Source organism: Mandrillus leucophaeus, unplaced genomic scaffold (assembly GCF_000951045.1).
Source record: "Mandrillus leucophaeus isolate KB7577 unplaced genomic scaffold, Mleu.le_1.0 Scaffold228, whole genome shotgun sequence".
NCBI classification, from domain to species: domain Eukaryota; kingdom Metazoa; phylum Chordata; class Mammalia; order Primates; family Cercopithecidae; genus Mandrillus; species Mandrillus leucophaeus.
Genome location: NW_012102343.1, coordinates 1044168 through 1067436, shown reverse-complemented (window position 1 = coordinate 1067436; position 23269 = coordinate 1044168). Strand labels below are relative to the sequence as shown.

The window sequence follows — 23269 nt, the reverse complement described above, 5'->3', positions numbered from 1 at the left end:
GTTTGTTTGTTTTGTGAGAGGCAATGTAGAGTTGGAGCGTGGCTTAGAGTTGGGCCAACCCAGGTTTGAATCAGGCTCGGGCACTTACCTGCTGTGTGGAATTGGCAAGTCACTGAACCTCTCTGAACTGGCTTGTTTATTAGCTTTAGGATCACTGTCATTGTTGCCCCAGTGGACTGCCTTCTTTCTGTCAGATGGTAAACATTTAACCATCGTAACAACCCAGTTAAGCAGCTATTGTTATCTCCATTGTACAGATGGAGAGAGTGAGGTTTCCCAGGGACGTGCAGAGAATGGCAGAGTCAGGATTCAATCTTAGATTTGCACGTAGAATGGGGACAGCCTTCCCAGCCTCTCCGTGTTCCCCCAGGCCTTTCCTGTAGAAGGTGGAACTGTGGGAAGGGCTGTGAATAGTCCCCAGCTCTGAGCATCCTTTTGTTGACTCTGTTTTGGTGACCCCACAGGAGGAACGTCTGCGGGGGACAGTGCTGCCCAGGATGGACAACAGCAAACAGCACCAACCACTGTATCAAACGTGAGTGCCTCCACCAGTAGCAGACACTCCGCTGTATCAGACGTGGAGTGCCATTCCCCATGCTACTCCCGGGGCAGGTCAAGCTTAGGGACTCCAGAACCTGGAGCAGAAGCGTCTTTCCTAGTCTGCGTCCTGGAGATGCAGCCCCTCTTTAAAGTGGAGGCAATATCCAGTGGAAGGGAGGAGGTTTAAAAATGCCTCCAGCTGGGACTGGGAGTGGTGGCTCACGCCTGTAATCCCAGTGTGGGAGGCCGAGGTGGGTGGATCACTTGAGGTTGAGAGTTGAAGACCAGCCTGGTCAAGATGGTGAAACGCTGTCTCTTCTGAAAATACAAAATTAGCCGTGCATGGTGTTGGGCGCCTGTAATCCCAACTACTTGGGAGGCTGATGCAGGAGAATCGCTTGAACCTGGGAGGCAGAGGTTGTGGTGAGCCAAGATCGTGTCACTGCACTCCAGTCTGGGTGACACAGTGAGTCTCCTTTCCAAAAAGAAAAAAAAAAAATGCCTCCAGCTGGACACAGCTTCTCAAATGAAATCACTTACATTTTCAAAGCTTCCTGCATTCCCTCCTGCTGCCCTACTGTGTTGGCCCCACTCACACTGCCGGCAGGGTCTCAGGAGCCCGTCCACACCTGTGTTCTGCAGAACATGGTTGGCCCAGAGTGTCTGCATCCCACATTTCCAAGGGCACCATTTCCAAGGGCAGGGATGAGAATCCACCTCTGCCCTGGCCCGTGGCCCGATGACCCTGGCTCTGATCAGTACTCTCAGGACGGTCAGATGACACTCTCTGACCCATGCCTGGAGCCGTCTCCCCTTGGACTGCTCTGATGTCTGGCAGTCTGGCTCGAAGCAGAGAAAAGCCATCTTATTTTGTGGAAACGGAGGAGCGAGTTGGGAAGAGCCAGAGCCTCCATGCCCGAGCCTCTTCCACTGATGGTATCAAGGGCATTAACAACAACAGGAGCCAGTACCTTCACAGCACTCACTTGGTGCAGGGTGCACTTTAAACATCCTCTGTGGCGGGTGGATGAGGAACGCGAAGCACAGTTGGGTAACTTGTCCAAGGTCACATGGTCAGGAAGTGCAGAGCTAGGATTTGAATCCAGACAACCTGACTCCAGGGTCCTTCTTCTTAATACCTGTACCCTGCTGCCAGGTATCTCACCTTCATTTCTGGGCCTCACTTTCTGCATCTGTGAACTGGAGGTGATGGTACTATTGCTGTCACTGCTACTGCTACTGCTACTATTAGCTAACAACTGAGTACGTACTACTGCCCAACACTGCGCTAAGCTCTTCACATGCATTATCTTAGTTTGACCTGTCAGTCATCTTATGAAGTAGGTGTATGCTTATCATCGTGGCTTACAGATGAGGAAGCTGAGGCTCGGGTTGCTTGGGAAAGACGGCCAAGCTCCGCTGCTGCAAGTGCTGAGCTCGGGCTGGGCCTTGGCAGACTGACTCCAGAACTCCGGGCTCCGATCTCCTGGGCTTCATTCCCTCCCAATACCAGAGGGGGCTGGGTATTCCAGAGTGTGGAATCCCCACAGACCATAGCAGATATGGGAGTTTGAGGGATCCCCTTGGATCTTTCTCCTTCCTCCCACAGGCCCCTCTTGGGTCCACATCAGCTCCCCAGGAACTCTGCCTGACTGTCCTTCAGGTGGCTGCCCCTGCCTCTGCCGGTCCCAAGCCTGGCTGCAAAGCCTCAGTCTCAACAGCTCCCTTCCTTCAAGGACCAGCCCCAGGCCCTTCTCAGTAGGAGGGCTTCACAGTTAATAGTCCAGATGTGTGACAAAACATATGATGTTCCCAGCACGATGGATGCCCTCGTCTGGGAACATCATATTTGGTTCTATGACAACGTAGGATAACGTGGTTATCCTGACACCCTACTTGACGGGATGCAGGATGCAATGGGGTTGCTCCCATTTCCACGAGGCTGGACATGCGGGTTTACCAAGCTCTTGGCTTCTGCCTCAGGCCTCATGGCCCTGACCCTCTCTGCCTGTCTGAAGATGCAGCTCAGGCAGAATCTTCGGTCCCTTCTAGGACCTCCAGATAACAGAACCAGAGCCAAAAACTCAAAAACGAACAACAAAGCAGATCTGCTTGAACACCCTTTCCTTTTCCAGGAACCTGGACGCGTGGGGGCTCTCAGAGGTCAGGCCCTCTGTGGCCAGGGGCACCGGTGGGGGAGAAACCCTTGTCCCTCACCATTTTATTTTTACTTTTAAATTTTTAAATTTATTTTTTGAAACAGAGTCTCACTCTGTTGCCCAGGCTGGAGTGGAGTGGCACAATCTCGGCTCACTGCAACCTCCGCCTCCCAGGTTCAAGTGATTCTCCTGCCTCAGCCTCCTAAGTAGCTTGTATTACAGGCACCTACCACCATGCCTGGCTAATTTTTGTGGGTTTTGTTTTTTGTTTTGTTTTGTTTGTAAAGACAAGGTTTTACCACGTTGGCTATGCTGGTCTCAGATTCCTGGCCTCAAGTGATCCTCCCACCTCAGCCTCCCAAAGTGCTGGGCTTACAGGTGTGAGCCACCACACCCAGCCCCTCATAATTTTAAAGAAGAAGAAAGTGAGCCTCAGAGAGGTGGTGACTTGCTCAAGGCCACACAGCTCATTGGAAAAGAACCTGAGACTCAAAATCAGCTCTGAGCAACTCCTCTGGGTAGGGAAGCCAGGGATGTGGGTGGCCAGGTGGCTTTATGCTAAGCAGAAGCGCTGGGGCTGGGGTCTGGCACTGTTATTTTTTAAACAGCATCCCAGGTGATTCTAGGTGTGGCTAAAAATCACTGAGGAGAGTTGGGGGTCAGTCATAGGGAGATCTGCCTTGGGGGCCCTCCTCAAACTTGAATGTTCCCCCAGTCCTCTGGGAATCACATCAAAGAGAAGATTCTGGTTCAGCAGATCTGGGTGGGGGGCAGACATTCTGTGTTTCTAACCAGCTCCCAGGAATGCTGATGCTGCTGGCCCAGGGACCACACTTTGAGTAGCAGGGCCTTTCAGGACTCAGGAGGCCTGGGCAGGAGAGATTGGGACTTGGAGGTGGGGAAGAGGGTTGGTATGTTCGAGAGAGCGTAGCCTTTGCTGGGAGGCAGCACTGGCTGATGGAGAGTGTTGCTGAGGTTTGAGCTGAAGCTGCAGCGGGTGGCTTCATAGGGGGTGGGCTTCTCCCCAGGTGCCTGAGGGGTCTGGGCATAGGTCTCACTTGGGCCCTCCAACCCTGGAAGTTCTCGTTTCCTAACTTGCTAGTGATGTTCCAGCGTTATTCTCTGCCAAACTGGAGTTTCAACCCTAGAAACTCAAGGTTGAGTGAGTTTGCATACTGTTACAGTACCAGCGCATGTGTGTGGGGGTATCCTCGTGCCCCAGCGGGTGCTGCGCCAGGATGCTGAGGCAGGATGCTGCCAGTACCTTCTCCCCTGGTATTTCTCTCCCTGTCCCTCTCACCCTGCTGCCTCCTGGTCACCCACCCCGACCCAGGCACAGAGGCCAGCAGCTCTCCTGGAGGGGGTTGCCAGTGGGTAACAGCTTCTCCTGCTTGAAGTTGGCTCACCCGCAGCAGGGCTGTGTGCTCATTAACTGGTCCCTGTGCTGTTTGCTTGTTGCTATTTGGCTGCTAATAAGCCTAATGAGAACCACGCAGGCGGGCGGTGGGATGTTGGCACTGGATGGCTTCGTCCAGAGCTCCGCAGAAGGGGGGGCTCTTGGCTCCACACCCTGTCAGCTGGCTCTCCCCCACCCCTGTGGCTCTTCACCTCCCTCTCCTCTCCCAACAGCTGCCCTCCTGGCTGGGGCAGAGACTGCCAATGTCGGGGAATGTTCATGATTCTGTCCTAGCAGTTTCACACATGAAGGGATGCTTTCCTGGGCCGGTGAGAGATGGGGGCCGACATCCGCCACTGCCAAGGGTAAAGTCTAATGCCAGAACCACGGGGAGACTCAGTCTCTCCCGGATATCTGCGGGCCCAACCCACTGCCCATGCGCAGGGAGTGCTGGCTCCTGCTCAGTTGCTCTCTCTTCCCTCTAGCAGAATCCATCCCAGGTCACTGTCACACACCAGTCCGTCTCCCAGGCCTGCCCTCCTTCCACCCTGTTCTGCAGGTGCCCATTGCTGGAAGCCCAGCCCATCCTTCCACCTTGGCGGGGGCTAAAGCTGGGCCGCCGAATCCTCCTCCAGTCTTGGTATCTGCCTTTCCTTCTGTGGCTTTGCCAGCTCTCTCTCTTGGGATTTATGTGTTTATGTATTTGTGGAGGCAGCTGACTGCGGCCTGCCGGGCCCTGCCCAGCAGAGGGGAAGAACTGGAGGGTGTGGAGTGACAGTGTCCTGTTTATAGTTGCAGCTTTTGGAAGACTGTCCATTCTTCCCAGACTGGCTCCTGCCCAACCCCACCCCAACTGGGGAAGGGGATTTGAATACTCCCTAGACTTCTCATTTTATCTCAGCCTGGACGCACAGGGGCTGGGGCTGCTTTGGGGAGGACAGAAGAGAATCCCTGCAGCTGTCGAGGAGGGGGCAGGCAAGTTACTCTCTCACGCCTGCCCCCAGCAGCAAGGCTCGATATTAAGAGCATGTACTTTGGATTCTGGCACCAGATCCCTGGAGACATGTTTGAGTCCCAGCTCTGTGTCCTGGGGCAAGTGACTGGCCCTTTTCTAGCCACAGGGCCTCATCCATAAAATGGGTATAACAATCTATATAGAATTGGTTTTGGGGATGAATGATATGAACTCGATAGCTCTTACTGTGTGCCAGGTACGATTCTAAGTACTTCATATTGTTAATTTTTAATCCTCTCAACAACCCTATAAGCTACATTGGATTTTTATCCCCATTTACAAATGAGGTTGGCTTTCTGTCCGAGTTATGCTACTGAGACTCAGCAGAGCCCAGACATGAATCCAGGTAGCCTGGCTCCAGAGCGCAAGGGCTTAGCTCTGTGCTTTCTGATAAATGAGTAAATGTGTGTAGACAGCCTGGCGCAAGCTAAGTTTAGCTGGTATTTTAATGCTAGATCAGGAGACCATGCTGGACTGCCTGGATTTAAATGTCAGCTCTCGGCTCCACCACGTGGCTGAGGGGCTATGGGCAGGCTGCTTAAAGTCTTTGTGTCTTGGTTTCCTCTTCCGTAAACCGGGATCAACACTGGGCCCTGTCTCCCAGAGTTGTAAGGAACAAATGAGGTCACTTAGGTCAGATGTTTAGTTCAAGGCCCGGCATGTGTGATGCACTCTGTACATGTTTGGCCTTGATTTTGAGGGCAGGGACTGCGTCTCACCACCCCCAGCAGGCAGCATGCTGGGTACAAGGTGAAGGGTCCATAAGTGTATACTGAATAATACATGGCCTCCCCCAGCCCTGTGCTGAGACAGCCCTTTCTGCTGCCCAAGTTCTATCGACCTTTCCAGAAACTCCCCACAGTGTTCAGGGGATCCTGGGGATGGAGACGCTGGAGTGGGTCTGAGGATTTTTCTGCGTGTATCACACGGGCAATGGAATGGCATTTCCCCAAGTCCCCATCTCAGTCCTACAAGAACCCTGTCTCTCCTGATCTGAGCTCCTCCTTGGCTTCCCTGAGAGAGCCTGTTTGCCCCGTTCATGCCAACCACATCCCAAAGTGGAAGACTGTGGCAAGGTGGCTAAGAGCCCCAGCTTCAGAGTCAGACTCCCTGAGTTCAAACCCTTGCTCCATAACTTACTAGCACGGTGATCTTGGGCAAATTGTTGATGGTTCTGCCTCAGTTTCCCCATATGTCAGATGGGGACAAGAGTAGTACCTAGTGTAGTTATAAGAATGAGATGTTTACGTGAGGTAATAATACATGTAAAGCGGTGAGCCCAGCACCTTGCTATGGGAAATGCTTGACAAGCCTTAGGAAAAGGGGTCAGGGCAAGGGAGGGATTTTCATCTTCACTAACTGGTTAGCACCTTCCAGAAGCCAGGAAAGTCTCATCTCCAGATGAACCATCCAGTGGGGACTCCGAAGTTGGCAGGGAGTGGTGGAGAGGAAGGTGGGAGATGGCGAAGGGGAATAATTATATGACCTCAGTGGAACCCAGCTGATAGGTAGGGTGCAGTCTCATCAAGAGACCCTGTCCATTTCTTACGCCTGCATGGGGGTACCCTTCTTGGGGAGCTCTTCCTGGGGAGCAGGTTACCCTGAGGCTCTTTGTCTAACGAGGTGATTAGGAGATGTCCTTGACTGGGAGCTTCCTGAAGCCAGGTGCTGTGTCCTGCTGACACTAGTGGAGTGCCTGGCCCTCTCTCCACACCTGTGTCCTTTGTACGTGCTTGGGGCCTGTTTATCAAAGAGCCGAGTGGGCAAACGATGGCATGGGTGACTGGCAGCTTCCTCCCTCCATCCCCAGCTGCCTCTTCTCAGTCTCCTTTGCTGGCTTCTCCCTCTCTACCTGACGTCTTAATGTTGGGCTTCCCCAGGACTTTCCCCAGACCTTCCAAGTCCCTCACCCCAAAGAGGGGGGCCATAGGAGCCAAGCGGAGCATGAACCGCCCCTGGGTATTGAGTGCCGGCAGGCACTGTGCCTGACAATTGACATGCAATACTTACAGTAATGCCCGGGGCTCACTCTGCCTGGATGTGCCAAACGCTGCCATCTTCCTTCAAACCCTCATGGTGTTCTCTGTCCTGGTCCCCTCCTGTGTCCCTGGCTGCTGCTTCTCCTCTGCTCACTACTAAACTGTGGGTTTCCCAGGACTTAGTCTGGGGTCTTCTTCTTTTCTTTGTCTTTGCATTGCTCCCGGAACGATCTGCTGCCTCCTCAGGGATGTAAACATCGTCTCTGGGCCAATGACGCCCAGATTCACATGAATCCTCTGCCAGGCCTCTCGTCTGACCAGTCTTCCGCGTCTGCTGCCTGCTCAACATCTGCGCTTGATGCCTCCCAGACATCCTCATCCCAACTTGTCTAAAATGAACTCGTGACTTCCCTTCCTCTGAGCTAACTCCCCCGTGCAGGTCTTACCCACTCTGTTAACTGGCACCCCCATCGACCTGACTGCTGGAGCGAGACACCCAGGGGCTACTGGGACACCTTCCTCTCACTCAGGCTTTGACATCAACCCATTATCAAGCCCTGTTTGTTTTACTTCCTCAGTCCCTCATGGACCTGCCTGCTTCCCTGCTGCCTCTCTGGGCCAGGGCCCTGTCACAGCTCTCCTGGATGACACTGCAGCCTGCTGCCCGCTCTCCCTGCCGTCCTCAACACATCCCACCTGAACCTTCCTGCCGCGGTGTCTCTGCACTCACCCAGCTCCCCGAGTGCAGCCCGGGCCACTGGTCTCTAGGCCGGTGGACACGCTGCTGCCTCTGTTTCTGCTCCCCCTCATCTCTCTGTGCGGCTGGCCCTTGTCATCTACCCCGTCTCTGTTTTGAGGTGTCCTCCTCAGAAGGGCTGCCCTGGCCACTCTGGCTTGAGTGGCCCCCACTGGCCTTGTTCTTCTGGATCTTGGGCCCTCGACTGTCTCTTCCATCCCTCACATACCAAGTTCTGCTCTACTTCTTTGTTTTTATTTTTATTTATTTATTTATTTTTGAAACAGAGTCCGGCTCTGTTACCCAGGCTGGAGTGCAATGGCGCCATCTCGGCTCACTGTAACCTCCGCCTCCCAGCTTCAAGCAGTTCTCCCTCAGCCTCTCAAGTAGCTGGGATTACAGGTGTGTGCTATCACGCCTAACTAATTTTTTTATTTTTGTAGAGATGTTTCGACTAATGTTTGTATTTTTGTAGAGAGGTGTCATCATGTTGGCCAGACTGGTCTTGAACTCCTGACCTCAGGTGATCCACCCGCATCGGCCTCCCAAAGTGCCGGGATTACAGGCATGAGCCATCACGTCCATCGTGCTTTACTTCTTTGTTTAGCTATTGAGTGACAGTCCCTCTGACTAAATTGGAAGCCCCCAAAGGACAGTCTCTCTTGTTTGCCATCCTGGCAAGTCATGCATTTGAATGCCTTACTATTTTCCAGAGAAGAACACTGAGGCCCACAGAGGCGAGGAAACTGGCCCCAGGTGAGGTCCCGCAGTCAGAACTCAAACACGGGTCTCGGAGTGCAGGGCCACACTGTCCTTCATGCCCCTGCCCTGGCCTCTCTGAGTTGTCAGTATTTGGAGTGGTGTGCTCATCCGTCCCGACCATCCCAGGCCTGGGTGTGGGGCTGGTGCTGCTGTGGGAAGGTGGCTGGATCCACTCCAGCCTAGAACTGTCTCCCCTGGAAGCCACTTCTCTAGAAAAGACTCATCCCCAGGGACCCCTCCCAGCCCGTCTCACCTCTGGGGCCCCTCTGGCACTGAGGCTTCCTCCCAGACAAGCCTTGGGACTGTGCGGATGGTTAGGCAACTCTTCTCTGTTTTGGGGCAGCAGCTGGAGAGGAGCCTAGGCCTCTCAGCCCTGAACTGGGCCCAGAGTCTTCCTCCTCATGCCTGCTGGAGCCAGTGGGATTGGGGCTGCTCTCTGCCCCAGCCCCTGGCCCCGCGGCTCCCCGGCCCCCACCTGGCCCAGCCTTGCAGCATTTGTTAATGCAATTAACAGGGCGGTCCATGCTGAAGGGCTGGGGGCCAAGGTCTGACTCACACCACCCCTTCCTCCCCTCCAGCCGCCAAACGGTAGAGGCCGGCCCGCTTGGCCTGCCAGACAGCGTCTGCAGAGAGCAAGTGAGGGGCCAAGAACGGCATCTTTCTCTCATTAGGAGCTTTTATGTGAACACAACTGCTATTTTGGAGCTGGGCACTTGGCCGGCCCCGGAGCCCCAGTGCGGTTTCCAGCCGTCCTGAGCCGTGGCCCCGTCACAGCTGTATGGGAGCTGGGTAGCCCCTGAGGCCCTGACTTCTCCCACAGCCTGGAGGCTTGGGCCCTCAGTCAGGGCCTGGGAGACACAGCCCCTGGGCAGAGCTTGAGAGTGGAGAGAGCGATTCTGAGGTGGATTCCGAGGGTGGATTCCGAGGGTGCGTGTGAGCCAGACAGGGATTCCCTGGACTAGGGGATCTCTGACATCAGGGTCCCTCCCCTGGAAACCAAAAGTCAAGGTTGTGGAGAAACAGCTCAGGGCCACAGGTGGACCCCCCAGTAAGCAGATTCCAGGAGCAAACTGAGGTCTCCAGGTGTGGGTCCAAGTCGGGTGCCCAGGGAGGTCTGAGGTAAATCCTATGGATGAGGTGCAAACTGTTCCATCTGCGAAGGCCTCTAGCTGTGAAAGGGGGCAGGGCGCCGACCTGAGGAGGGGATCGGGTGGCTCAGTGGATAGGGTCTTAGCATCCCACTGGCACAGATTTTAGGGAAAATGGAGGTTTAACCTGGGAAGCAGCTGAGCTTCAGGAGTGGGAGAGCTGGGCCCAGAGTCTGGAGTTGAAGTTCCTCCCCCAGACCAGAGTGGGTGGCACTGGAAGCCACTGAAGAGGGAGAGGCTGGAGGGGCCCACCCTGAAGTCTCTGCCTCCTCTATCTAACGGTCATAGATGAGAAGGTGTCTCTGGGGCCCAGAAAAGAGAGCTGATGACAAACGCCTTGCCTGGGGGTAGGGTGGGGGTGGGGAGGGGCCTGGCTATATTTGACACCTGGAAAGCAGTCCCCACCCAGCCCCACAGCCCTTGGTTATTCATCTCTGTAACCAGGGCCTGATCCCTGGAGACGTGTTTGAGTCTCAGCTCTGTGTCCTGGGGCAAGTGACTGGACCTTTTCTAGCCACAGGGCCTCATCCATAAAATGGGTATAACAATCTATATAGAGTTGGTTTTGGGGATGAATGATATGAACTCGGTAGCTCTTACTGTGTGCCAGGTACGATTCTAAGCACTTCATATTGTTAATTTTTAATCCTCACAACAACCCTATAAACTAGATTAGATTTTTATCCTGAGGGCCTGAGTTGACACTGCCCTTTCCTGGGGAAAGGGTCATAGCTGAGAAGCTCAGAGGCCCTCTTGCTTCTGGGGGAGTGATTTGTTTTGCTGTTGTTTTAAGCTTTGCTGTGCTGGCCAGTGGCACTTCCTGTGATGATGGAAATGTTCTGTATCTTGCTGTCCATTGTGATAGCCCTGAGCCACATGTGGGTGTCAAGCACTTGAAATATGGCTTGTGAGACTGAAAGAACTGAATTTTAAATTTTATTTAATCTGTATCCATTTAAATTTAAATAACCACATACAGTTCCTGGCTACAGTGTGAGACTCTCTTGAACAGCACAGCTTTAGAGAGAACAAAGTACGCCCACGTCCAGGTGCTCAGCTGAGACTCACAACAGCTCTTTGAAGCAGGAATTATCAGCCCTATATCGTGGACGAGGCCACTGGCACACTGGTGGAGACATCTCAGCAAGATGACATGTGTCCAGGGTCATGCAGCTGAGATGTAGCAGAGCTGGGGTCAAACCAAACCAATCCTCCTGCCCCCCACCCTGTGTTCTTGCTACTACCCAGTAGCTAATCAGCAGGGGCTCCGAGCAAATGGTAGGAGCAGCCTGCATGGGGTGGTTGGGAGGGCTGTTTCTAGAATCTCTCCCAGGCCTGCCCATTCTGAGTTTGGTCCCTTCCCAAAAGTAGGGGTTTTGTGTGGAAAATCTGAGCAAACCTTTGTTGACTGTTCTGGGGTAGAGTGAGGGGAGAAGGGGCTCAACTAGGAACATGGGGGGATTAAGGGAACAATGCCTTTTATTTCTTGCTTTTAAAGCCATTTCAGGAGTTTTCTTTTATTCCCCTCGCCTTTTGGCGTCCTGCTGCCTCCACAGAGCCGAACACCCAAAGCTGGGACTTTCCACCCCTCTAATGCTCAGTGAAGAGCGGGCGAGGGGGTACGAAAAAGAAAGGATCCCGGAGGAGCCCAAATTATGAATGGCTAAAGACCGACATTGGCAAGCGAGCGTGAGGAGGCTACGTGACAGTGTAGTCTTCCGGTTGTCTGAGGGTACTGTCCCAGGGGCTGGGGGGTATTCCGTCTTCTGCAGATCAACTCCCGGAGGCTAAATGTGGACATCACGGTATCATGCTCAATAAACGGACCAATAATCAAGTGGAGATTCATTAGAGCCACATAACCCATACTGGGTTGATTTCTCAAGTATAAGGCATGATCTTTACTCATTTAAATTTTCACTTATTTATATGTATTTTTAGAGACAGGGTCTTGCTCTGTTGCCCAGGCTGGAGTGCACTGGCGCCATCATGGCTCACTGCAGACTCAAACTCCTGAGCCCAAGTGATTCCTCCCACCTTAGCCTCACAAGTAGTTAAGACTAGAGGTGGGCACCATCATACCCAGCTAAGTTTTAAGATTTTTTCTGTAGAGTTGGGATCCCAGTATGTTGCCCAGGCTGGGCAACTCTTGGACTGAGGCAGTCCTCCAGCCTCAGCCTCCTAAAGTGCTGGGATTACAGGCATGAGCCATTGCACCCACCTCTAGGATCTCTACTGTTGAGGAAAAATTGGAGGCATGAAACTCGCTGGCCCACCATGGATGGAGGTTTTCTCTCCTAAAATTCCCACAGCACTGCATGGAGCTGCCTCTCCTGGGACCTCAGCATTTCCTTTTTTTGTTTTAAGCAATAGCCTCTGCCACTGGAGGTTTTGAGATGGCTGATTTCCTTTTGGATATTTAAGTTTTGAAATCGTGCTCATTTGGAATAGGAATGTTTCACTTCAGCCTCCTTTAAACAAAAGGACACATGACCACGATTGCCCCTCCCTCCCAAAGGGTCACTGGACTTCATGCACCAGTAATGTTTCCAAAAATATCTTAAGTACCAACCTACAGTGGCCAGCTTTTCATTTTTCCAAGTGAAGCCATTAGGAAAAAAACAAGAAACAAAGCTAATTACCACTTGCCATCACCTTTAATTAAAAAGAACATTTTAACTCCAAAAATATAGAAAAGACATCATCACAAAAGACACTCTTTAGATGGGAAAAATACAGCCTATGAAAAAGAAACAACCCAGGAAAGGGTTTCTTTTCCTGACTTTATGGCAGACCAGTAAAAACTGTCAGAACAGTCCCATTCATAGACAGGCACTGGAAGCCACCATCATGGACCATTTAGGGGTGACTTTCGGGGGAGTGGAGAGAGAGGACAGGAGTCTACATACTCCAGTTCCGTAATGCAAACACTCAGCTCAAAACACAATGCTTACATTTCCGTGAGGAAGCCCGGTCGGCATCTTGCTGAGACTTGTGAAAACAAGAGGGGATGCGAGTGAAGCCAGCGAGAGCTGGTTCTAAATCTCCAAAAACCTGAAACTTGTTGGAGGCTCTGCCTCAGCAGATCGGGCCTCTGCACAGCATCCTACATGGTTGATTCAGAAGGGTTGCCTTCCTGAGGGGGTTTTTCCCACCAACACGTCTGGCTGGTTTGGAAGCCTTTTAGAACTTGATTTACTAGGCTATTGTATATTAAATGCCATTTCCGCAATTCCCCCTAACCACTCATTTCCCATGAGCTGTTTGTTCATTGTACCAACCAAAGTCTGCCAGCCCTAACCCTCACTGAGGACCTAATTCCCTGCTTGGAAAATGGATTCTAGGAGTGTGGGAACCCCCACTAGCCAGGGCTTCCCCCTATGCAGGGCTCAGTCTTGTTCACCTTTCTGCCTTCGGCACCCAGTCTGATCAAAATCAGGTGCTCACTAAATGTTTTCAGAATGCATTATTAGCAAGTGAGGCAGAACCAGAGCTAAGTGAGTCGTGGCGAGCCACAGGGGCTTGGCTCACAGGGTTTGGGGTCTTGGATTTCTAGACAGTGAAAGGTATTTTTTATATATATGTGTGTGTGTGTGTGTGTATATATGTATATATATTTCAATAGCTTTTGGAGAACAAATGGTTTTTGGTTACATGGATAAATTGTTTAGTGGTGAAGTCTAAGATTTTAGTGCACCCATCACCTGAGTAGTGTACATTTTACCCAATATGTAGTTTTTAATTCCACACCCCTTCCCACTCTTTCCCTTCTGAGTCTCCAAAGTCCATTATATCACTCTGTATGCCTTTTCATACCCATAGCTTAGCTCCCACTTGTAAATGATGACATGTATTTGGTTTTCCATTCCTGAGCTACTTCACTTAGAATAATGGCCTCCAGCTCCATCCAAGTTGCGGCAAAAAGTCATTATTTCATTCTTTTCAATAGCTGAGTAATATTCCATGGTGAATATATATCACATTTTCTTTTATTTATGTATTTATTTATTTATTTATTTTGAGGTGGAGTCTCACTCTGTCGCCCAGGCTGGAGTGCAGTAGCACAATCTTGGCTCACTCCTGGGTTCAGGTGATTCTCTGCCTCAGTCTCCTGAGTAGCTGGGATTACAGGTGCCCACCACCACACCTGGTTAATTTTTTGCATTTTCAGTAGAGACAGGGTTTCACCACATTTTCTTTATTCACTCATTGGTTGATGGGCACTTTAGTTGGTACCATATCTTTGCAATCGTGAATTGTGCTGCAATAAACATACACCCACAGGTGTCTTTTTGATAGTATGACTTCTTCACCTTTTCTCAGTAGTGGGATTGCTGGATTGAATAGTTGACCTATTTGGTTCTTTGAGAAATCTCCATACTGTTTTCCATAGGGGCGGCACTAATTTACATTCCCACCAGCAGTGTATAAGTGTTCCCTTTTCCCCATGTCTGTGCCAACATCAATTGTCTTGTGACTTTTTAGTAATGAGCATTCTGGCTGGGATAAGATGGTATCTCACTGTGTTTTTAATTTGCATTTCCCTGATGATGAGTAATGTTGAACATTTTTTCGTATATTTGTTGGCCATTTGTATGAAGGATCTTATTGTTAATGTGAAGGATGGGCTGTTCTCAGGGCTCAGGAGGGGAAGGATGGAAGCTAGACTGTTTTCCAAAGGCCATCCTCGAGGCAAGGACCACACACTCAGAGGTGGAAGCTGCATGACCTTCCTCTCACCCATGCCAGCCTTTGGGTCTCTGTGGCAGAGAGGTGTGGGTCTATGTGGGAAATCACTCAGGCCTTCCCATTCTATTCCCTCCCTAAAAAATCCCCAAGGCCGAGACCTGCCCTGGGCACATCTGCTTCCTCCACGTTCACTAGCACTGACGTGGCTGCTGGGCTGGCCCCAGCTGACCATGTTTCCTGTGGTGGTGGTGACAGGGGCCTGGCAGGTGGTCAGGTGAGGACAAAGTGTGCTTGGGCAGATAGAGGGGTGGCCAGGCCAAAATCCTGCCATGGTGGCAGTTTGTGTTTGGGGAAGTGCTCTGGGTTGCAATTCTGACATGGTTCTACCTAGAGGCCTGGAGCCTGCCAGGAAGAGGTGCCTGGGCACGAGGAAAAATGCTCTGGCCTCCCAGCCCAACTTGTGGTTGGAATGCTATTAAAACCTGTTATTTCCCACACTCTCTGCTGATAGACTGGTCTTGAGTGCCCTTGGTGCACAATGTCCAATTTTTCATCCTTTGTGTCTCTGGTCAGCATCACCTCCTCCAAGAAGCCTTCCCTGACTTTCCCTACTGCCTGCCTCAGCCTGGGTTAGAGGGTCCAGCTGGCGTAGCGCTTGTCCTCTAACCTGTGTGTTCTACTTTCCATGTCAGACAGTGTACTAGAGACAGTATCACAAGCTTCACACCCAGTGAGTGCTCTACGAATGCTCGCTGGATAAACCCATGAGCTGACATACATCCTCCATCATTATTTAAAAATTCTGTGTGGGCTTTGGAAGGGTGTGGGGTCCTGGGGTCTCCACTGTCAGGGCCAATTGGGATGTGCAGTTTCTCAGGGCAGAATTCCCAAGGGTGCATTTGGTGGCTGACTTGAAGCCAACAGATCCCCTTTGTTTCCTTATCAGCTCTGGGCCAAGGCTCAGAGATAGTAGAGAGGAAGAGGAAGAACCATGCCCACCCTTCAGGGAGTCAGTGGGGTGGAAAGAGCCTGGGCTTCTCAGTCACACAGAACTGGATTTGAATCCTGGCTCCACTATTAACTAGCTGGGTGACCTCAGGCAAGTCTCTTAACCTCTCTGAGCTTCAGCAGCATTATCTGTAAAATGGGAATCATAGTCACACCTGCTGCATAGGATTGTTGAGAAGCTTCAGTGAGAGCGTGTATGCAGAGCACGGTGCCAGGGCTATTGTCAGCACTCATCAGAGAGTAGCCGCCATAATAAAAATAATAATAATGGTGTTATTGTTAGGCATATGTTAGGAGCTAAAGATACAACGAGGTGTAAGAGATAGTCACTACACTTCAAGGAGCTGACTGTATGAGTCAGGAAATTGAGACACGTGCATAAAAAAAGCTAATGGCAGTGGCCTCGCGCGGTGGCTCATGCCTGTAATCCCAGCACTTTGAGAGGCCAAGGCAGGCAGATCACCTGAGGTTGGGAGTTTGAGACCAGCCTGACCAACATGGAGAAACCCCGTCTCTAATAAAAATACAAAATTAGCGGGGTGTGGTGGCGCATGCCTGTAATCCCAGCTACTCGGGAGACTGAGACAGGAGAATCATCCTGAACCCGGGAGGCGGAGGTTGCAGTGAGCTGAGATGGCGCCATTGCACGCCAGTGTGGGCAACAAGAGTGAAACTCCGTCTCAAAAACAAAAACCAAAAAACAAAAACCAAACAACAAAAACAATAACAACAACAAAAACTAATGGCACTATGCAGGACATGCCCAGTGAATGGCGAACACAAGTATTTTTCCTGTTAATCAGAGGAGGCAGCAGCTGCTGAGAGGCGGGTGTCCAGCATGGGGAAGTCGGTCTTGGGGGAACAGTAGGAGCCAGGTAAATGGAGAGCAAGTGGGAAACAAGAGAGGACATAGCACATGCAAAGACAGAGAGAAGACAGAGCAGAGGCTACCTGGGGCCACAGCCAGCAGGCCAGCTCGACTGGAGCAGGTTGGCTTAGAGGAATGTTAGAGTGGATGAGACCAGGATGGTCTTCAGTGCTCGTCTATGGACTTGAATCCTGAAGACACCAGGGAACCATTGAAGGTCTCTGTGACATGGGCCAGGTGGAAGTTTGGAGATGTTTATCCTGGCCAGCCCTCGGTTTGGATTCTGGTGCTCTTCTCGGAAAGGAGAGTTGAGCTCACAAAACCCAGGCATCTGGTCTGGGTAGCCATGCCTGCTAGTTTCACAGTTGCACTTAGGATTCCTGAGATGACAAGGTCTGTGTATCTGCCTCCTCTTCCTCACTGACCTTGCCTACGCCCCCTCCGCCAGCAGACCCTGGTCTCCCTGGGTCTCTGGCAACTCCTCGAGTACACCACGTTCCTTCCAGCCTCCAGAGCCCGGTCTTTGCCTCGCCCTCTGCCTGGGAGACTGCCCGGGTCTTTGGGGGTTCACTTCCTTTGCACGCTCCCATCTCTCTCTTCAGAGAGGTGCCCTGGCCGCCCCATCTGAGTCTCCTGGTTGGGCCTGAACCCCTGCATCACCCGGGTTAATTGTCTTCACAGCCCTTGAAACTGCCTGAGGCCACATCATGCTATTGTTTTCTTGCTTCCTGTTAGTGTCCTTTACTCTACCACAAGCCCCAGGCAGACAAGAACTTTGTCCCAGTGCCTGGCACTCACTAGGGCTCAGCAGCTATTTGTTGAATGAATGAATGAATGAATGAATGAATGAGGCGTTGGGTTTCGAGGGTGCAGTGTGAGCCAGACCATGCTTCCTGGGCTCACACATGTTCCCCAGTGGAAGTCCTGGTGGGGGAGGGGCAGGACTCCGTATCCCAGTGTATGCCTCTGCATGGGATGTTCCCTTGGCCAGTAATCACTGGATGTGACTCTGGAATTTGCAAGGGGATGAAGGGTAGTGAAGAGAGGAGTCAGCCTGGGGAGCTGGTGGCTAATGCTGCACAGGGCTAACTGGGAGAAAGGCCTGGTTTCAGCTCCACCTTGCCCCTGGCTGGACCCACAGCCCAGGAGGCAGAATCCAGAGACAGCCTGAGCCCTGAACGGAGGCCCCACAGAGGAGGGGACTTACCTGGCCGGCAGTGGCTGTGATGCCGGCAGCTGTGTTCTGGCCACCGTGCTTTCTCTGGCGCAGTCGGGAGTTCTGCCTTGCTAAGGAGATGGAGAACAACGGGAAGGAGAGGAGAGACTGTCAAGCTGAATATGCCTTTGAAGGATGCATAGGGTCCTCTAACCTCCTTAGTTCACCCCTCCCGTGATTTAGGAGCAAACAGAGGCTCAGTGAATTCAAGACCACACAGCTCATGAGTGACAGGAAAATCCCAGCAACTCAAACCGCTTGAATTTCAGGCCAGTGTTGGGCCCTTTCCCACCAAACAGACTCATTCATTCATTCATTTGCTCCATATTTACTGAGAAACTACTCTGTGGCCGTCCCTATTCTAAGTTCCAGGGCCACTGTCTGTCCTCAGGGGGACTTCCAGTCTGGTGGGAGTGAACATTTCAGTATAGACACAGTGTCAGGCAGTGCACTTCCTCTTCAGGGTGCTCTGTGGGACGTGGTGGTGCGAGCCACTCTGCAGCTGGCCACACAGTCTTTGGTTGTCCAAAGATCAGAGGTGAACGCGTCCTGGGGGTCTGTGGATGGAGGTGGGAGAAGCATGGGTCAGGGAGCCCTCTGAGGCCAGGAGAGTGGCTTTCTGCTTGAGCGATGGGGTTAGCAGCACTCAGGAGGGTACTTCTGACAGGAAGGAGTGGGCAGCTGTGGTCTCAGTGCCCCATGGCCACTGCTGTCACCTCTCTCCCTGTGTCCTCAGCCGTGTGCCAGCCGCCGTGCCAGAACCGGGGCTCCTGCAGCCGCCCTCAGCTCTGCGTCTGCCGCTCCGGTTTCCGTGGAGCCCGCTGCGAGGAGGTCATTCCCGACGAGGAGTTTGACCCCCAGAACTCCAGGGTGGCACCTCGACGCTGGGCCGAGCGTTCACCCAACCTGCGCAGGAGCAGTGCGGCCGGAGACGGCACCTTGGCCAGAGCACAACCGCCAGCACCACAGTTGCCGTCCGCACCACAATCGCCGCCCGTACCACAGTCGCCGCCAGCTGGGTAAGTCCCCTTCTCCATGGGGCTCGGGATCTGGGGCTCAGTCTCTTTCTGGAGGGGCTTCTTCCTTCGGACCATTTGGTGAAGGCTGGTGGAGAAGACCACAGTCTTCCCTTCCCTCCTCCCCACCCTCCTTGGCTTTCCCTGGCACAGCCAGAGATATGAGCAGGAGAGTAGGTGTTGGGGCTGACTTGGGCTTTGCCAGACTGGGGTGGAAAGAGGGAAGTGAAGTCTTTGCCCTCGGGTGCCTGAAATAAAGCTGAGGAGGGCATGTACCTGGGACCACGGCCTCCTGGTTCACAGTCGGGCTTTGCCATTTCCCAGGTGGGCAACCCCAGGTAAGTCACTTACCTCTCTGTGCCTCGGATTCTGTATCAGTAAGGTGGGACAATGATAATACCTGTGTTATGAATTGTCATAAAGATTAAATTAGTCAACATGAGGGAAGTGCTTAGAACAGTGCCTGGCACACATGGAAGTTCTTTATACACGTTCTCCCACACCCCATCCCGACCTCCTCCTCCTCTGCCTGTGGTCCCTGTGTCCCTTCAGTTTCCTCAGCACCCAGCTTCAGCCTCTCTCCTTAGAGGGGAGAAGAAGAAGCATGTGGGAGAAGGGAGTAGACAGGAAAGTGAACAAGGAGAGTGTTCATGGGCAGGATTCCCTGGCCTGCTTGCCAGCCAATCTGGCTAGACTTTTTCTAGCTCAGGACAGGAAATCTGAACTTTATAAACGAGTCCATTTCTAGGGGACTGTGTTTTCTTTTTATTTTTTCAGGTTAGTTTTTCCATTCGCTTCCTACTTAAGAAGTTCTTTCTGAAATGTTGCAACCCTGCCTTGCTGAACTAAAGGGAAAGATGATTTGCCCTTTCAGATCCCACGAGAACCAGGCAGAGGAGGCTGACCTTGAGGTTAGGTTCCAGCAGGAAAGGTCTGGAGAGAGTGGCTGAGTTGCAGGAGGAGCAAAGAAAGGAGTTTAAGGGTGTCCAGGGACTCTGGGAGCAGGTGAGGTCAGACAGACCAGGCTCTTGGTGAGCTGGGTTCCGGGGCCCTGGGCACCCAAGTAGATGTTTTCCAAGGGCAGCTAGGAGGAGGAAGAAAGAAAGGATGGACTCAGGTCAAGGGCCTAGGGAACTCCAAGGTCAAGAGCAAAAGAGCCAAACCCTGCAGCCAAGGCCCAAAGGTCCTGCGGCAGAAACAAGGAGCAGAGCTAAGGGGCCCCAGGTGGATAACAATGAGGGCCTGGGATTGGCAGTGAGCAGGTGGGCAGTGCGGGTACCTTGTTCTGATCGGTCCCGGCTGAGGGTCCCAGGTGGTAAGCCTGGTGTAAGGCACCTGGAGGAATACTAGAGGTGCCAACTCAAGGGCCAGCCAGGGCCAGGGTGGGCACGAAGTCCTTCCAGCGGAGCTTTGCCCATCTCTGTTGGCTTGTGGGATTCATTTATTTATGATGCACTGATCCCATGAGGGTGTGTGCTGGGAGTGGGGGTTGCTGGGCAGGGTGTGTCCTGGGAGCGGGGATTGCTGGGCAGGGTGTGTGCTGGGAGCAGGGGTTGCTGGGCACGTCACTCTGTCTCTCACACTCTTGAGTCGGAGTCATTTGAAGTCCCCCGTCACATCTTGCTGCCCGTCTGACTCCTCCCCATTCTTCAAGGTGAATCACGTTCACTAGGCTCTCTGGCCCCCGCAGCACTTACTCTCTGGCACACATCCTGTGCATCTGTGCCCTGCACCTGCAGCCGCTTGTTGACCCAGTGGCCTGTGCTTTGGATTTCTCTACAGCTCCCCCAACAGTGCCTGGCCCATCAAAACTGCTCAGTCCATATTTGCTCTGACACTGGGTCCAAACTACAGAGTTAGCCTAACAAAAGGGCCCACTTGGCACTGGACCCTCAGCCCGTACCTGCAGCCAAGGGCACCACCCCATGTGTTGCTCAGAGGGCAGGAGGAGGTGAGGCCCCTGCCAGTTCCCACGGTGGGTGCTCCATCTTTCCCTAGCGCAGCACTTTTCACCCTGCCTCTAGATGGTCTGTCCATTTGCTCACTGGACCGGGAGCTACCTGGGAACTCACAGGGACTGTGTCCTGCTCATTCACCAATGTGTCCCTGGTACCTAACACCATGCCTGGTACACTTCTGTGCTCAATCAGTGTAAGTTAAATGGATAAATGAATGAGGCTAGGTGATGGGGAGAGGGGAGGCTGCGAGGCCAGGAGGATGGGCAATGTGAGCCTTCCATCCCCCAGTGAAGGTTTCCTGTGTGTGACGGGCAGTGGAGGGCAGAGGTCCTGGGTGACGTCTCTGGCCCACAGCAGGGCTGTCCTCTTTGATTTTCACAGGCTCCCTGGCCAGGGGCTACTGTGATGTTCTTAATGAGCTGCAGCCTCCAAGCCAGCCTAGTCTCTCTGTGCCCTGGGGCCTCAATGCCATGAAATCTGGGAGCGCCCTGCTATTGGCCCAGCTGCTGGCCCAGCTGTGTTTTGCTTTAGGAGGCCAAATCCTGCTTGCCTGGTGGTGTCAGACATTTCCTGTGACCTTGGCCAGGTTTCCCAAGCAATCGCTGGCCTGTCTCCTGATAGCAACTTGGACAGGCCCTGTGTGTCCAGATAGAGGTGGTGACATGATGCAGGGGGCATTCTAGGAGTTGGGGAGGCAAATGTCTGGGGAGGGGAACACTGCAGGAATTGGTGATGGCCAGAGGCCCCCTTTAGGAGGATAGGCAGAGACCGAGAGACTTGTGTCCCGGAGGAAGACCAGAGGGAGAAGCCAGGAGTGTCTCAGGCAGCAGGCAGGGTGCCCTACAGAGGGTCAGACGTGGACTGATGCTGTCCAGCTGTTGTCTGGGCTGGCTGGAGGGGTCTGGAGACTCCCTTGAGCCTCATGTCCTGGCTTCTTTCCCAAGGCTGGGCAGAGTGCCTGCCTTACCTGGAGAGCAAAAGCCAGGCGCTGGGAAGGGCCTTGAGAGATGGAGAGAGGGCTGGTTACCAGAATCTACAACGAGCAGGCTTTGGAAAGCAGTGGTTTAGACTAGCGCTTCTCAAAATGAAACCAGTAGGTGAGTCACCTGGGAACTTGTCAACATGCAGGTTCTGATTCGGCAGGTCTGGGATAAGCAACTCTAATGTGGTCCCACGGGATGCTGATGCTACTGGACCATATTTTGAGTAATGAGGGTTAGAGCCCAGGCTTTGGTGTGTTCTAATTCTGGATTTACCACTCACCAGCTGTGTGTCAATAGGCACTCACCCTAACCTCTCTGAGCCAATAGTGTCCACCTGATAGGATGACAGGAAAGATTAAATGAGACCATGTGAGTAGAACACTTAGCGTGGTACCTGATATGAGTTAGTGTTCAATACATGATTCCTGTCAGTGGGCAGGATCTCTTTGCTGTGAGGACTTGGTTGGATGGGAGGAGATGGCAAAGAGCAGAGGAAACTGGAGTGTGTGTGTGTGTGTGTGTGCGTGTGTGTGTATGTGTGTGTATGCAATGTACACAGAACAGGTGTAGACCTGTTACGGGAAGAAATCAGAGTCCAGACTCAGCCTCAGGGGTCAGCAGGTCCAGTAGTGGCTTTGGCTGGCTTGGGATACAGTCATTCCACCAGGACCATTGTCACCAGCCCTAGGGGAGAGGAGGTTAAGGGGAGGTGTCAAGAATGGGAGGGACCTCTGCTGGGTTTGCTCCTTGTGCAGACCTGAGGACCTAGAGGCTGAGCCCTGGAGACATCCTACACAGGCTCGAGGAGAATCACTTGAACCTCGGAGGTGGAGGTTGCAGTGAGCTGAGATCGCACCATTGCACTCCAGCCAGGGTGACAAGAGTGAAACTCTGTCTCAAAAAAAAAAAAAAAAAAAAAGCCTAAGCAGGCTTGGTCACAACATGGGCAACAAGGGGCCTGAAAGGCAGTGCTGAGCCCTGAGTAGGGTGGCTGGGGTGTGTCTGGGGAGCTGTGACCCCGTGATGGTGGCTCCCAGCAGGCTGCCCCTGCCTGGTCGCTCCCTCTCCTCTGGATCGCCTTCTCTCTGCACACCCCACCTCTTTATCCACTGTGTTCATTTTCTATGGCTGCCATGACACACAATCACAAAATTAGCAGGTTCAAATGACACACATTTATTTCTCTACAGCTGTAGAGGTCACACATCTGAAACGGGTCTCACCAGGCTGAAATCAAGGTGTCAACAGGCTCCTGGGGCTCTAAGGGGGCTCGGTTTTCTTGCTCATTCAGGTTATCTGCAGAATTCAGTCCCTTGCAGTTGTAGGACTGAGGCCCCATTTCCTTGCTGGCTGTCACTTGAGGGCCGTATCAGGAGCTGCCCTCATTCCTTGGCTTGAGGCCACCTTCCTCCATCTTCAAAGCCAGCAGCAGCAGGTGGACTCTGTGTTTGGGTCTCCCCTCTGCCTGCCTCTTTGGCTGTCTCTCTCCATGACTCACTCCCTTGCCTCCCTCTTCTACTTTTAGGGGCCCATGTCATGACCCTGGGCCCACCAGGTAATCCAGTACCATCTCTCTATTTTAAGGTCAACTGATTGGCAACCTTAATTCCATCGGAAACCCTAATTTCCTTTTGCCATTTAACATAACATATTCAAAGGTATAACCCCAGGGACGGAGATCATGGGGGCCAACCACACCCACTCACTACAGCACATTCCAGCTGGGACCCTTGTCCATAGTGGAAAAGCTCCCTCTTATCAAGGGCTTGCCACAATGGTGGCCCTACATGATCTGG

At 52.6% G+C, this 23269-nt stretch overlaps 1 protein-coding gene across 1 annotated transcript in view; it reads left to right on the top strand.

The window, feature by feature from the left end:
* Positions 1 to 23269, top strand: part of LTBP2 (latent transforming growth factor beta binding protein 2) — a 125143-nt gene that overhangs the window by 17186 nt on the left and 84688 nt on the right. The window contains exons 5-6 of the mRNA XM_011981580.1: positions 465 to 535; positions 18253 to 18535. Coding sequence (XP_011836970.1) covers positions 465 to 535; positions 18253 to 18535 — 354 coding nt within the window. The remainder of the gene's footprint in view (positions 1 to 464; positions 536 to 18252; positions 18536 to 23269) is intronic.